This window comes from Bubalus kerabau, chromosome 8 (genome assembly GCF_029407905.1).
Source record: "Bubalus kerabau isolate K-KA32 ecotype Philippines breed swamp buffalo chromosome 8, PCC_UOA_SB_1v2, whole genome shotgun sequence".
Lineage (NCBI taxonomy): Eukaryota > Metazoa > Chordata > Mammalia > Artiodactyla > Bovidae > Bubalus > Bubalus kerabau.
The window spans coordinates 46,013,497-46,029,629 of NC_073631.1; the positions used below are offsets into that span (position 1 = coordinate 46,013,497).

The 16,133-nt window shown below is 38.1% G+C and overlaps 1 protein-coding gene across 4 annotated transcripts in view; it reads left to right on the forward strand.

Moving 5' to 3' along the window:
- MAGI2 (membrane associated guanylate kinase, WW and PDZ domain containing 2) overlaps positions 1-16,133 on the forward strand; it is an 831,153-nt gene that overhangs the window by 612,265 nt on the left and 202,755 nt on the right. For all 4 annotated transcript variants that reach the window (XM_055590145.1, XM_055590146.1, XM_055590147.1 and 1 more), the window contains 2 exons: positions 6,622-6,653; positions 13,169-13,358. In XM_055590145.1, the coding sequence (XP_055446120.1) occupies positions 6,622-6,653; positions 13,169-13,358 (222 nt within the window). The remainder of the gene's footprint in view (positions 1-6,621; positions 6,654-13,168; positions 13,359-16,133) is intronic.

Genomic DNA, 16,133 nt, shown 5'->3' on the forward strand with positions numbered 1-16,133 from the left:
TCTTTTCCAATGAGTCAACTCTTCACATGAGGTGGTCAAAGTATTGGAGTTTCAGCTTTAGCATCAGTCCTTCCAAAGAACACCCAGGACTGGACTGATCTCCTTTAGAATAGACTGGTTGGATCTCCTTGCAGTCCAAGGGACTCTCACGAGTCTTCTTCAACACCACAGTTCTAAAGCATCAGTTCTTCAGTGCTCAGCTTTCTTCACAGTCCGACTCTCACATCCATACATGACCACTGGAAAAACTATAGCCTTGACTAGACAGACCTTTGTTGGCAAAGTAATGTCTCTGCTTTTGAATATGCTATCTAGGTTGGTCATAATTTTCCTTCCAAGGAGTAAGCGTCTTTTAATTTCATGGCTGCAATCACCATCTGCAGTGATTTTGGAGCCCAAAAAAATAAAGTCTGACACTGTTTCCACTGTTTCCCCTTCTATTTCCCATGAAGTGATGGGACCAGATGCCATGATCTTAGTTTTCCGAATACTGAGCTTTAAGCCAAAGGATTGTGAAAAAAATTATCTTTCTCACTTTCTCTTTTTTTTTTCTCACATTCATGTGATATGTGTGTACTTTTATTCTCCCTTTCTTTTTCCTCTTTTTATTGCTCTACTTTTTTATTTTTTAAATTGTGATAAAATATATGTGACATAACATTTGCCATATTAACCATACTTAAAGTATATAGTTGTTTAGTCACTCAGTCATATCCAATTCTTTGCAACCCCATGGACTGCAGCATACTAGGCTCCTTTGTCCTCCACTGTCTTCCAGAGTTTGCTCAAATTCATGTCCATTGAGCCGGTTATGCCATCCAACCATCTCATCCTCTGTTGCCCCTCTCCTCCTGCCCTCAGTCTTTCCCAGCATCAAGGTCATTTTCAGTGAGTTAGCTCTTCGCATCAGGTGGCCAAAGTATTGGAGCTTCAGTTTCAGCATCAGTCCTTCCAATAAATATTCAGGGTTGATTTCCTTTAGGATTGACTGGTTTGATCTCCTTGCAGTCCAAGGGACTCTTAAGAGTAGTCTTAGGTATATTCAATTGTTCTATCTTATTTTTCAAGCAAACCAGAACAAAGCTTTTAGTAACTCAGAGCATGGACATCTCTGCTGAAACAGGCCTTTAGTTCAAAATGGTTCCTAGTCCTTTTCTGTTGCTTAAAGAAAAAGAGAAATAGAAAGTGTTTCTCCTGCATCTCTGTCATTTGTAGTAAATGGAATTTTCTATAAAATGCATGAAATTAATGATAGTTTTCAAAGCCAGAGTCATATGTTGCAGCAAGTACTTCAGTTAAAGAAAAAATCATCTCACATTCTGCAAACGGTAGTTCAGTATATCAAACAGACTGTAGAGGCATATTGAAAGATTTAGTCCTGTTTGAGGAAATTACTAGAAATCCCAAAAATTGCATTGGCCTAATTCCAAACTGAAGATATCATGATGGCATTCTCTGATTAAGTTGCTCTTTTGAGCCCTTATTTGAAGTGGGGAGTTTTAAGAAAGTTCATCATCTTGTGCCCTGTGAAAATAATTATTATATAATGATTAAAAAACAACAACAACAACTCTTACCAAACAACTCACAAATGCATGCTAGAAAGTGACTCTCCCTTCAGAGCTGCAATAAATATACTGATATTCTTTCATTTGGGGTATCATGTGTCAGAAGTAGTTTCTGATAAAATCCACTTTGTGGAACTTTCTTATGATAAGGCACTACTGCTAACCAGTCATCGCACAATTTGAAAATGTTCCTTTGCGGCACTGACATTGGCCACACAGAGTTTGTATCACCTGAGGTCAGACATTAGGCAACAATTGTTCCTTATGAACAACCAACCAACGCAATCCAATGATGTGCATAGAATGTTTTCTGGTTTCTCCTAAAGCAAGGTTCCTAACAATAAAACATTGGAGATGGTGCAAAAATGGGAAATACTAAATATTTTCTGCATTTTTACTTAATTGAGTGGGTATTACCTACAGTAGACATTGCTATTGTGTTTTCATTTTTAACTGGTTCAGTTCAGTTCAGTCACTCAGTTGTGTCCAACTCTTTGCGACCCCATGAATCGCAGCACGCCAGGCCTCCCTGTCCATCACCAACTCCCAGAGTTCACCCAAACTCATGTCCATCGAGTCGGTGATGCCATCCAGCCATCTCATCCTCTGTTACCCCCTATCTCCTCCTGCCCCCAATCCCTCCCAGAATCAGGGTCTTTTCCAATGAGTCAGCGCTTCACATGAGGTGTCCAAAGTATTGGAGTTTCAGCTTCAGCATCAGTCCTTCCAATGAACACCCAGGACTGATCTCCTTTAGGATGGACTGGTTGGATCTCCTTGCAGTCCAAGGGACTCTCAAGAGTCTTCTCCAACACCACAGTTCAAAAGCATTAATTCTTCAGTGCTCAGCTTTCTTTACAGTCCAACTCTCATTACCCAGGTCTTATATAAAATGTTCCCTATATAGGGTGTTCAAATTTAGAAAATGAAAATGTAGACTTCCCAATTAAATTGAATTTCAGATAAACAAGTAATTTTTAATATAAGTATGTCCTGTGCAGTATATGTCTCATGCAGTCAGTCTACAGGACATACTAAAAAGTTTTTCACTGTTTATCTGAAATTCATATTTAACTGGGCAACCATAGTCCTATAATTATTAAAATTGTATTTAGTTGATATGTAAATTTGATTTAACTTTCAGTATGAAACTGGTTTTGCCTTCTCTCCTCTTCATTTTTAAGCATCAGAATTTCTGTTTAAGCTATTTGTACTGTGTTTCTGTTTCTCTGCCCATCTAATTGTGCTTTTACATGAGGAATTAAAAATATATTTTAACTTTATTTCTTGTTCTAAAGAAGACAGATTTTAGAGATCTAACTCAGTTTTCTGCTTCATATTAAATGCATTGAAATTTCCTTATTGGCTGCATCTAAATTTTCCCATTTATTCTCTTGCTTTTTTCCTTTTTAAAATGTCCCTACTCATGTGTCAGTTAGCTTATAACTGTTTCTTGAGGTCTTTCACTTTTATTGTCTTTAGAGTTCAGTTCAGTTCAGTTCAGTCACTCAGTCGTGTCCGACTCTTTGTGACCCCATGAATTGCAGCATGCGAGGCCTCCCAGTCCATCACCAACTCCCGGAGTTCACTCAGACTCACATCCATCGAGTCAGTGATGCCGTCCAGCCATCTCATCCTCTGTCGTCCCCTTTTCCTCCTGCCCCCAATCCCTCCCAGCATCAGAGTCTTTTCCCATGAGTCAACTCTTCGCATGGGGTGGCCAAAGTACTTGAGTTTCAGCTCTGGCATCATTCCTTCCAAAGAAATCCCAGGGCTGATCTCCTTTAGAATGGACTGGTTGGATCTCAACACAGTTCAATAAATGATCAGTATGGAAAACAGGTTAAGTTATTATAATAAATAAATAAAATAAATGAATTTTAATTCTATAAGAGAATTATAATATTCTACTTTCTATAGAAGTAGGGAAAATAAAGGCCAGAAATAAGCTAAAATATAAAGCAAGTTTTATTAGTATTTTAAAGAAAAATCCCTTTTTTATGAATTTGCCTTTGTAAAAAGGACTATCAGCTCTGAAAGGCTTAAGAAAAAGCTATCTGTATTCCTCATCCTGTATCCCTGAGTGTAGGTGGTGAGACACCCAAAAGTAATTGTCTCAACAAACCAAGCCTGTCTTCCTTCTGTGATCTATTTTGGCCAGAATGATTTCAAAAAAAGAAAAGTTCCAGAAATAAGGATTTAAAAGTTCTTATTTTGTTTGGGGTATTTTATGTTAATTGCAATAAACTAGATTTCTTAGAGGTGTAATCCCTACAAAAATTTATTGTACATTTATAATCATTTGACCCACATTATTATAGCATTTGACCTACATTATTTGACCCATGCTATTATAGTATTTATGGAGCTCTTCCAATGAAGCCGAGCAGAAAACTGGAGATTAATCATGTAGAAAACATGATTTTATCAATTAATTGGGCCAAATTGGGTATACCCAAAATAGATGTTTTCTTTTCTTTCTTTATTCTTTTGCATTTTTATTTACACAATTATCAGAACAGCAAACTGCCAACCAATTAAATCTTTAAAGAAGAGTTATGTACCTTTTTATATAATTTATTTTTAATTGTAGGATAATTGCTTTGCAATGTGGTATTGCAATGTTGTATAAATGTTTTCTGTTCATCTTCATTTAAGTGTTTATAGCATGATTGCTAATTTGCCAAAGAAACTCTAAGACTCACGTAAGTTATTTATTTTTAAGGAAATCTATTCTGATATTATTTCTGCTACCTAAAATTACTTACTCTGAAACAAGCAGCTTCTTTCTGACAATGACTCAGAAAGTGAAGCTATTGCTTCGGAGATCGAAGCCTCTTCCTCACAACTCAGCATTAGGCATATTTCAGAAACTGCCATAATGGGCACAGTGGAGAGTCCTGCGTCATGCCAATAGTCTGAGGTCAGACTGAATAAAACAACCTCAAAAGAATAGGAAGTCAATGTGCCAGTGATGACAGGTGGTCAAATTAAATGGCCCTCTCTCCTTGTCTTATCTTAACCAATGTCCCTATTATGCCATTTCAGTTCTGGCACCGTAACTGCTGAGAGATCCCATGATTATACATTTTCCACAGGAGGAATAATCATCTTTTAAGATAATGCCCCATGTGGAGATGAGAGCTCCATAAAAAGAAACCATTTTCAATACATCTGTAAATCTAAGAAACTCCCAGCACCTAGCAAATGTAAAGCAGCAAATACTCAAAATCCATTCTGGCACTGCAGGAAGAAGAAAAAGGAGGAACACAGAGAAAGCAGAGGAAATCACTGAATGTTTTAACATTGTGAGAATGTATAAATGACATCTTTTCTCAAAAGAACCATTGCTGACAATTCCATGAAACAGCAAATAAATTTTATCCTTCAATAAGAATAATAGTTAATTGGCCAATAGGTCACAATGCTTTTCACTTTTATAATTATTGGTCAAATTGTTTTCATTAGCATTTTACAGAATGAGTCAAAGAGATAAATATATTTATTTATCTGTAATTTTACTCTCAGCTATTATCAAAAAGGATAATCAAGCCACACATTGAATAGAACTTTTTTAATAGTTAGAAAGAGAAATAAGAACATACATACAGAGTATACAAGAAAGTAAGCCAATTCCACCCATCTCCTTAGGTAAGACAGTTGTTATACTTCAGCATTAAATTTAACTCTGTGTTCCAAGGAAAATTGAGGAATATGATGGCTTACATGCTTTCACTCTTTTCATAAAATGCAACATCAGCTATTTACAACGTTTGTGTTGAGGTGCAATTAGTATTTAAATTAGTATTTATACTGTGCCTGAGTTGGATTGCTTCAGCATCTAGATAAGTGTGTGTCTAGTTTTCTGTGGATATTTCCTATAAATGGAAATAGTTGAAAACCATGGCCCATTCTATGCCAGTCCAAGTTTTAAAGGTAATGAGCATTACGTGGCATATTTTCAACATTCCATTTTTTATTGGGCATTTTATCAGACACCACCTAATATTAACATGAGTGAAGTCATTGAAAGAGGGGAGAGATGGTATGAGAAGAAGGTAATTTTGTTCTGTATTTTGGCTTGTGTTTTGGCTTGCTGGGGTCAGTGTATGATAAAATAATAACAATAAAGGAAAAAGGAATTAATCTGTCCTTTACTTTTAATTATCTTAAAGGTCATTCAGATCAAACAAAGCCAGTTCAACCGTCACACCATTTGTGATCATTGAAAGAGCTCAATGAGTTGAAAAAATCCTGTCTTTGATGATACATGATTCACTCAATTAACAAACATTTTTAGCTGCTTCTTCATGAAAAACATTGTGTTGTCACTAGGGCAGAGGGATAATAAAATAGATATCTGCTGTAGAGAAGTCAGTGGGAGAAACGGCTCATATACAGTTATAGTAGAATCTATTCATGATATAAGTATATACATTATTTATAAATGTAGGATTAATGAAGGCTTGTTGATTGATTTCTAACCACATAAAGCAGAATTATTTATTATACTAGTCACAGGTGTTAACCTTTAAAAGTCTTAATTTCTATCTATATTCTCTCTGTCTGTCCCTTTCTACCCCCCTCACTGTTTCTCATTTTCTCTCTGTCTCTCTCTCCCTCTCCTTCTCCCTCTCTCTCCCTCTTCTTCTCCCTCTCTCTCCCTCTCTCTCTCCCTCTCTCTCTCTCTTCCAAGCCCACCCACTCACACCCATACCCACATCCACACACAGCTAAGGCTGTGCCACAGAAATCCCGAAGGATGACTCAGCCTTAGCTCTTGTAAAGTGACTGATCTTTTGCCACACAGTTCCTCACCATCGCTGGGCTTCAGAATCCTCAGCTGCCAAATAAAGAAATATTCCTAGAATCATTAATATAATTCCAATAAAATTGTTCCCTTTGAAAAAAAAACTGTGCAGCCACGCAGAATGTGTTGTTGTTGTTTACTATTAACTTATATAAAGTACTTGTGGTTGTCTTAATATAATGCTACCTGTAAGTGGTAGTGGAATGTATTTTCAAAGTTCATATATTGTTTTCTTTATTGCAGGTTTCTTTTCTCCATGGAAAACCCCAAAGCCTGTAAGTTGAAATTCTTCTTCCTTATTACTAGTTAGATTACAATTTCACTAAGTAAGATTTGAATTGGATAACCTCAAAATCCCTTCCTCCTTTGAGATTTTTGATGTCAAAAGAACAAATTCTCTGTGAAAAACTAACTTGTCTTGCTTTCCTATAAAGATTATTCTGTTTTTTTACATTTTTACAAAACAAGCATTAACATTGTTCAGTATGGTATGCTGAAAATTCTTTAGAAACCTTTGTTTTCACCATCAGAAATACCATAGTTTCTTACTGCATTGAATTTTTAAAACAATACAAATTATAGACCCAGATGTCTTGACCTAAAAATTAAATCTGATCCTCAAGAAATTTAGCTGTATATATATTTGTGTTTATATTTACATTTTAATGCATACAGAGCTAAACAAAGACACACAGATACATGTGTGTCTGTGAAAAAAATTGTGTTTTTCCACCATAACTGACAGTTACTCAAAGTGGTGCTCTGAATTTTCAGAAACTGGTGATCTCTGCTGTCACCTAGTCTCTCTGAGCCTAGTTTCTTTATCAGCTGTCCTGAAAGGTTGATGCTAACATAGGAGACTGGTATTTTATTAATCTTTTTGTGATACAAGTTTAGCCAACTTGCCTTCCCAGCTGGAGATGATCTTTACTTGCCATTAGATTGAAACTAGTTTGTCCAAGTCCCAAGAGCTGGGACTAGCTTTCTGGGGTCCCATTCTATGCTGTGTTAGAATAGCCAACCTTAACTGAGATGGCTAAAACCCAGACGTGGAAGAGAGCTGTGCAAAGTGATTCAAGTTAACAACAAAAAACAAAACAAACAATTAAAAAAAAAAACTCAAAATCTCAGGGAATCACGTCTTCCACCTACTTTTCTTTCCTCTCACAGTAAGTAGCTCTGACACCAGTGGCCCCTAATTTGGCCAGTGAGTAGGGACTTCTTGGGTTAACTTTATGCTCCTTTTTTCCCCCTTTTACTGAAGGAATATTTAAGTGCTTCATTTTAGAAATGGACATAATATGATTTCGCCTATTTTTCAAGTGCAATAACTGGCTTAGTTAAATAACATGGCTTTAAAATTATTTGAAGACATGTGAAAATAAAATATTATTGAGCCCTGGAGTATGCCTGAGGTCCAGGTTTCTTTCAAAGAGAGATAAGAAAACTGGGAGCTGGTGATGAGAGGCCCATGCTCTCAGAACTTTCACACCAAGCATGTCCTCATTTGGGATTCAGCTCATCTGGTCCACAGAGAATATCAGATGAGAAAACTAGTCTTCCTTGAGCCTAGTTAAAGTATTTAGTGATACATGTGATTTTGAAAAGAAGTGTTTAAAAATATTTAAAATGAAATTTATTTTGCCTTGACCAAAATCTGAGTAATTCCTTCCTTTCACCCCCAGAGTTAAAAATCTGTGTTCTTTGGTTACACATATCTTTATCTAATTTAAGAAGGAATCTTGCAACTTCATCACGGTGCTACAATTATATAATCTACTGATTTCCTTATATGTACCACATTTACACAAATAATGCCATTGGCATAATTATAGTATCTGCTGTCATTACACTAATTACATCCACACTCAATAATTCTAAAAATGGGTTTTCATAGAACTCAGTTTAAAATTAATCCTGAACCCAGGCATCCCTCCAAACGGTAGGGCTTGGACTTCCAGGTCCTAAGCTAAATGAAGACAGAGGATTGTCAGTGTAATGTCCTCCGCGCATCTACCAGAAACTCTTCAGATTAGGGACTCGGGTGACAGGCCATGTGTACAGTGGTTTAGGGTGCAGGCTCTGCAGGCTTACTGCCTGTGTTCAAACTGTGCTTCTCCTTACTAGCTAGGTTGCCTTCGACTAGCTGCCTAAGGTTTCAGTATTTCAAGTTCATCTATAAATGGGGATAATAATAATACTCCTCTCATGGTTATTGTAAAGAGTCTATGGCTTAATCCATGTAAGGTGCTTAAAGCAGAGCCTCTGACATGCTCAAAAATATAAAATACTATCATTCTAGAAAGCAGACCTTCCACAAATAAACTCGTAACAAATTAATCACTCAATGAATAAACATAGTTTGCAAAACTATTTATTTAAACAAATATATGAATACATACCCACAGTATTTGGATTTATACACTCTCTCCTTTGAAGAGGATTGATGATATTGTTAATCAGGATAAGGAAATGTTTTCACCCCTTCTGGTCCTGTGTCACTTTCTGACCTTCTTCTGTCCTACTGTTCCACATCTAAAACTAATCCACATCAAGAGAGCCACTTCTGTTTAACAAGTAATACACTAACTGTAGTGGGTTCTTGTTCTCTTCATCTGGAAGGAATCCAAGTTCATTCTCCAAGTACTGAATCAAGCCAAACGTCTTCATCTCCCAGCCCTGCCCTAAAATAGTAAGGAAGTGTGTTTAGACTATCCCAGCTTCTACAGGTAGCAAGCAGTTTCTAGTTTTCATGGGGAGGACAACTTGCCTTGTTCACAAGCTCTCTATTCTCAGTGTGCATCCTAGAATCAGAAGGTGGGTTTAAAAAAATTGACCACACCATAATCGATTTTTTTTCTGTTTTACTGTTTGATACCCCATCGTGAATTATATGTCTACTCTGTCCACAGCTGTCTCAGTGACTATATTTTCATACAATTAAAACATTCACTCATTCATCAAGGAGAATAGAAATACAAGTCTTCTCCCAGATAAAACAATTTTGTTTCCATTTTTCCTTACTCTAGTGAAGTGTTTATAAATATTGGCATAGATAAGGACACAGCTAGGACTGTGGAAAGTTACAATCAGAAGCCTTTTTGACAGGTAAATGCCTGGCAGGTAACACAGCTCTTCAGAGGTCAAGGCCAGGAAGACATTAAGTGGAATAAGAAGTTGGGGTAAGAATCTAGGTGGTTCATGAATATTGAGAGGAACTAGTGAGTACAAGGTAACCCAGCTGGAAGGCAAAAGTGCAGAGACCAAGGTATCTAAGAAAATATTGGGAAGTCAATAGAGTTGCTCAGTCATGTCGGACTCTGCGACCCCATGGACTGTAGGCTGCCAGGCTTCTCTGCCCATAGCATTCTCCAGGCAAGAATACTGGAGTGGGTAGCCATTCTCTTCTGCCAGAGATCTTCCCAGCCCAGGAATGGAACCCACGTCTCCTGCATTTGCAGGCAGATTCTTTACTGTCTGAGTCACCAGGGAAGCCCTTACTACCTATGGCTGATTCATGTTGATGTTTGGCAGAAATCAACAAAATTCTGCAAAAGCAATTATCCTTCAGTTAAAAAATAAATTAAAAAAAAAAAGATGCTGTCAGATTAGCACATCAGCTCCAGAGAACAGGGGTTGAGGGGTGGGGAGGGGGGGGGGGGTGATCCCACAGCAGGGGGTTTCCACCATGGTCTTCTAGGTCTGAACTTCAAATGACTGGATAAGAGGGTGGGGGAGTGAAGGACTATGAGTCTTCTTTTTCAGTAATTTCATGGGCACTGTGATTATCTGCTCTACAGTCTTACAAATCCCTGACAGAGTGACTCGAGGGTTGATTAATGTCACAGCAAGACACTGTGAATGCTTTACTAAGCATGAACTGGACTCAACAGATTTCTCCATCTCAGTGCTGTAGACATTGTAGAATTTTTCTATCTGCCACAGAAACTTTCCTAAACAGTGCCAAAAGCATTATTTATTTTCTAGTTTTAACAATGTTTTTTAATACTAATATTTCACCTGAAGCATGTTTGCTCCAGTGACTGTACATGAACAATATATATACTAGCAAGACTTATGGGAGAATCAGATAACCCTCCGTGGAAGATAGAAGAAATAAATAGACATTTGCTGAAGCCCTTTGATGACAAGTGGGATACTCAGTGATTCAGATCATATTTCTAATTTATTTACTTTTTAGAATAAAGTATCTTATGTTTAGAAACAGAACGGAGAAAGTCACAGCCAAAATGCATCCACATGGTGCCTGAAGTCAGTTAAAATGAAAAATAAAAAAGAATATGCCTTTAGCCACAGTGTGGGTCTTTCTATCAGAGCACAGGCACAGGGAATGGATGACCAAAGGAACCTACAATGGCTTCCTAGGCAAATTTTACTTTCAAGTGAATTATGAAGTGCATATTTAAAGATTTTTACTAAATGGGAGCGAAAGGGTCGCTGAGCAGAAAATTGGCCAGGACTCTGAGCAAATTTACAAATTATTCCCCTCAATGTATTATTATGTTAAAAGAAAAAAAAGGACTCCCATTATAGATATAGATTTATTTTTGACCCAGGGTCGGACACTGACAGCTGCTGGACCTCTCTGTGCTCCTACAGATCATGTTTAATATTAGGGAGTTGAACTCAGCTAGGGGTTTTCCATCTTTGTTAGTTATAGAACCTTTGTTCAAATGAAATCTTGGTCAGTAGCCCATAAAGTAAACAAATTAAAATGAAGCCAAGTGTCTTCTTAGTTTCTTCTGAAAGCTATGATAAAATAGATTGGTGTCTTATAAAAACAGGAATATATTTCTCATAGTTCTGCAAGCTAGAAGTTCAAGATGAAGGCACCAGAAGATTCAGTGTTGGTCAGAGCCCACCTCCTAGATCACCGTAACCTCACCTGGGTCTTGGGACTACAGAGTTCTCTGGGGTCTCCTCTATAAGGGCACCAATTCCATTCATGAAAGCTCCAGCTTCATGACCTAATTTTCTCCCCAAAGCTCCACCTCCTAGTAGTGTTACCATGGGTGTTAGAATGTCAATATACGAATTTCAAAAAGGCTCAAATATTCAGGCCTTATCTCCAGGAGTACTGAGAGAAGGGTCAGTGACCCATTTCTTGCCCAGTTTGCTGAATGGTCCAACCCCTGCCACAATCCTAGGTACATAAGTGGGTCACAGGGACCTTTGTGTTATATGCTATCTCACATCCTCTCCAGCTTTAAAACATATTGTTGATAGGTGACAGCTGGCATTGAAGCCCTAACCAAACAATAGCTATTATGAAAACAAAAGCAGTGCGGTAGAGACTAGAAAGTTATAATCCTGCCAAGCTCAAAATAGTGTGTATCAAAACTGGTCTTCAAGAAAGAACAGGTGACCATATTTTACTGATTTCATCCATTCACTAAATTTGCATTTTCTGAGTACTTGCTGTGTGTTGATAATGCAACAATAAGAGAGACTATGTCCCCTGTGGTCTCTGTCCCCAGCATCATCTATGTGCGGAGACAAAGGTGGACTTGCAATTACACTTGAGTGTGAGGGGTAGGTAGTGGGTACCATGGGAGCACCCAGGAAGGACAAGTAACCAGATCAGGAATGGTCAGCAAAGGCCTTCTGGGGGAGGGGCCTCATCTGAATCTAGTAGCCAGGTATAATGAAGATGAGAGATGGGAGAGTGCAAAATAGGTAAACTTTGCAAGCAGAAAAAGAAATAAAATATGCAAGGGCGAGAACCGGTAGGGTTCTAGGGAATGAGAGGAGGGACCATCAGTGGAGATGAGAAAGAGGATCGGCTAGAGAGCCGCCATGCCCCACTAGAAAGTGGCGTTTATCCTGAGGACTACACTCAGCACAAAATTTCAAACAAGAGGGCATCTTGTTTGAAATCTCAAACAAGATAATCTCATTCTACATACAACAGGTTTAGTCAAAACTGAAAAGCTGAAGTTGAGTTTGAAAGAGAAATCGATTGGTTGTTTAAGTTGGTCGTGTAAACAGGTGATCTTGGTGAACGTGGCTTTCTCCTTGATAAAAAGAAATGAGTCCCCACTTTACCTCAAGGGGCCATAGTGACGATCAAAGGAGATAATGTAAAAGAAAGAACTTGGTGAACTAATAAGTATTCTACAGACTGTAAATAAATCACGATGGTGGCAGCAGCAGCATTCTGGAGAAGAAACCACTAGATCAGCAGTAAATGAAGCTTCATAGAAGACTTTGAACAACTCAGAAACCCTAAAGGGTTGTATAATTACTTATAAACCATGAGGAAAGTGATTGAATGTTCAAGTATAGGAAGTGGTTTGGATGTGTATAGGCGTCAAATGAATACCTGCAGACTATTTTCTTCTTCAGTAAAAACGGTTTCATGAATTGGAGCCATCTTAGAAAAGGAAACATACCATACAGTTATAAGCACTTACAGATAAATTATCTTGAAATATATACAGTGTCTTATTTTATAGGGAGAAAAAAACAGATTCAGAGAGATTAAGTGATTCGCTGAAAATTACTAGCTGGTAGGTGACAAGGTTATGAAAGTTTGCATTCAAAAGTCAAGCAACACCTGTATTTATAACCATCCATGGTGCTTTATTATATAGAAATAGAATTTTTTCTTTCAAGGCACTTATACCGAAGTTTTGAATGTTTTGTAAAAGAAAAGTCTGCAGGACAAGGAAGTCGAACTTAAATGTGAGGGCTGTGGTGTGTGACAAGGGAAACAGCAAGAAAGAGAGTTCATCGTCAGTCATCTTCTCTGTTCTCTTTGGCTTTACAGATAATGGACCGATGGGAGAACCAAGGCAGTCCTCAAACGAGTTTATCTGCTCCGGCCATACCACAGAACCTGCCCTTCCCACCCGCCCTTCACAGGAGTTCCTTTCCTGACTCAACAGAGGCCTTTGACCCAAGGAAGCCTGACCCATATGAGCTCTACGAGAAATCGAGAGCGATTTATGAAAGTAGGCGTAAGTGAAAGCCACATAAAACAAGAGTGTATTGCAAATAGCTGAAGCCCTGCCAGGGGGTTTATTGAGGATGGAATGATCTGGTGTGATTTTTATATTTTGAGGTTCAAAACCTATCTCTAAAGTAAAGCCAGCTGATCTAAACTTTTCCTTAAAAAAGAGAAAAATCTATGTCAACTCAAAAAGAGCTCATATCTTTTGGGTTTAAATTTTGTTTCCTCCTTTTTCTCCCTAAATCCTTTAAGAAAATCAGGAATGTCGGGGGGAAAGGGGGCAAAGCGTAGGCAGTCGAGAAAGAGACGACTAGCTTTATTTAAGCCACCAGATAATAAGAAGAAATAGTTAGGATTTTTATGTTTAATCTGATCTTAGTCTGAAGCATAGATTTCCTTAGAGCATGAATGCAGTCACTGAAGATTTTAGGAATGTGATTAAAATGTCAACCAAGTCCTTCCAACTCATGATGGTGAAAGTAATGGTTCTACAAGAAGCAAAGAGCAGGTGCCCATCATTTCTACCTGAAATTTCTGCTTCATTTAATGCACTGAGGCCCATTTGAAAGTTGAGTCATAAAATATTGTGTAGGCACTTGTCACCCTATTTAAAAGTCTTCTAAAATCATTTCATTGCACTTTATAAATATTAGAAAACAAAGGTTTTTAATATTGCATATGCATTCACTGAGCCATTTTTCACCACCTAACAGGTTATCTCTTTTGAACGTTAAAGAACAGGAATCCAAATGGCTTGAATGTATAATCTATGAAGGAAATACACAGTATGATATGAACTTGAGTAATGGCTTGAGAAAACTAGCCTAGAGAGCGGTGTTTGGTTCCTGGTGCTCCTGTTTACAGTCCGCTGATTTCCTTTGTTTCGGTATTCCACCAGTGTCTTCTTTCCACCTTTATCATCTGAAGCATGAATAGCAAGTTTTAAATTGTGTGTGATCTCAGAGGATCTCAAATCTGCTTACTCTTTGATGAGCTCGGGGGCTGAGAATTATATGCCCAGCTGGTAAGGGAGAAAGTAGACATAATACCCTTTCCCCATCCTCTACAACTCTCTGTAAAAGTAATTTTACTTGATGAACTAGTTGGGACAGCAAGCCATTGAGAAATCACTCTCATCAAAATGAACCTCCCCCCTGCCACCACCACCCCTGCCACTCTTTTAAAAATAATTGGCTGTGTCAGGGCTAGTGTATTTCACTTTTCTCCTTCTGGCTGAACAACTAAAATGTTTTCAAAGGGCTCTGTAGTTAGAATGTCTTTGCTCTGATAGAATAAATTTTTTCACTGTGTAATACAGAGTATGAATTCATGGTGTTAACGGTCATTATACTGAAAAAATAGGAATGATTTCAGCACAGTTCTTAATACCTTTTCTACTTCAGTAATCAAGTATTTATTAAATACCTACTTGACCTTTAGCACCATGAGGAGACACCCAAATTGAGTTCTATGTCCTGCTCTCACTAACTGGGAGATAAGAAAACTAAGTTTAAACGAGTAGAGATCAGGATACAGCAGAAGTCCTAACTCAGAAGGTGGAACATATCCTCCTGTCCTTGCTGGCTGGATTTTGTGGTTACCTTTAGGGAATGTCAAGAGATGCTTCCTCCTGTTTTTGGCCCTTCTTTAGTCATTTGCTTCCATCCTTTTGTGGTTTCCTGACCAATGCAAGCTTTATTACCCAAGACAAAGGCAGCGTTGCTGTTTATTCTGTCTTTTCTTTATGGTGTCTAATGCTCTTTGTGGAAAGGAATGGTGTATGACCTTCTTTTAACCCTGAACAAATTCTGATTTCTTTATCCAGCCCCTGCAATGTTCCTTCTGTTCATTGCCTTTCCACTCCTCACCTGTGACAAACCTCGCAAAGCAATCCACCTTCACCTCCGTGACTTTCTTTTTCGGTCCTCCTCCGGGAGCTCTGTACCCCTTTGTGTCTGCAGCCACTTGAACAACAAACATCCCAACTGCCCGCCCCATGCCCCTGCACTTCCGTCAGCCCAGCCCGTGCCTCTGCTGGGACCTCTTTTCATTGCTCCTCGCCCCCACCTCCCCACCGCCTCGGTCTTGTTTTCTCAGCTCTCTCTAATGTTTCCAAGGACACAATGATGTTTTCAGGGTCACAACTCTTAGGAGCCAAAAGAGCCATTTTCTTTCCCATTCTTCTCTCTCTGTCCTGTTATTTTGTAACACTAAATGGAGTGTGAATGAAACACAGAAATCATGTCAAGGAAAGAAAAGCTCTGCTCTGAAGATTAAGGAAACCAAAAAAAAACTAAAACAAAAACATGGCACCACTTTCTCTAATCTCTGGATAGCTGATCAGTTCGCTTTGCTTTTCTCAGCTTCACATAGACCTTTGCCCTGTATCCATATCGTGTTTCCAAGTGTGAAAAAGTCTCATTATCTCTTTTAAATTTTTAGAAAAATGCCAAAAATGCATTCTTTTAATGAACAGAGGGAGTATTTCTCATCATCTTCTAATAGTTTTGGTTTTTTTAACCATTGTAAAATGTATGCATCCAAACAAAAGACCCATATTGAGCCACTCTATTCTTTTGAATTACATGCGTAATATTTAGGTATGACTCCTTTTATTCTGTACCTCCAAACTGTTTCCTAGGAGAAAAATCAGTGGGACCAAGGAAAGTATGGAAGGGAATCCTAACCAAAGTGTCTAAACCAAATCTTTTCACATTTTCCTTGACCTGTAATGACCTCATGGTATCCTCTTTTACAGTGAAATCTAACGCTGAGCAGATTT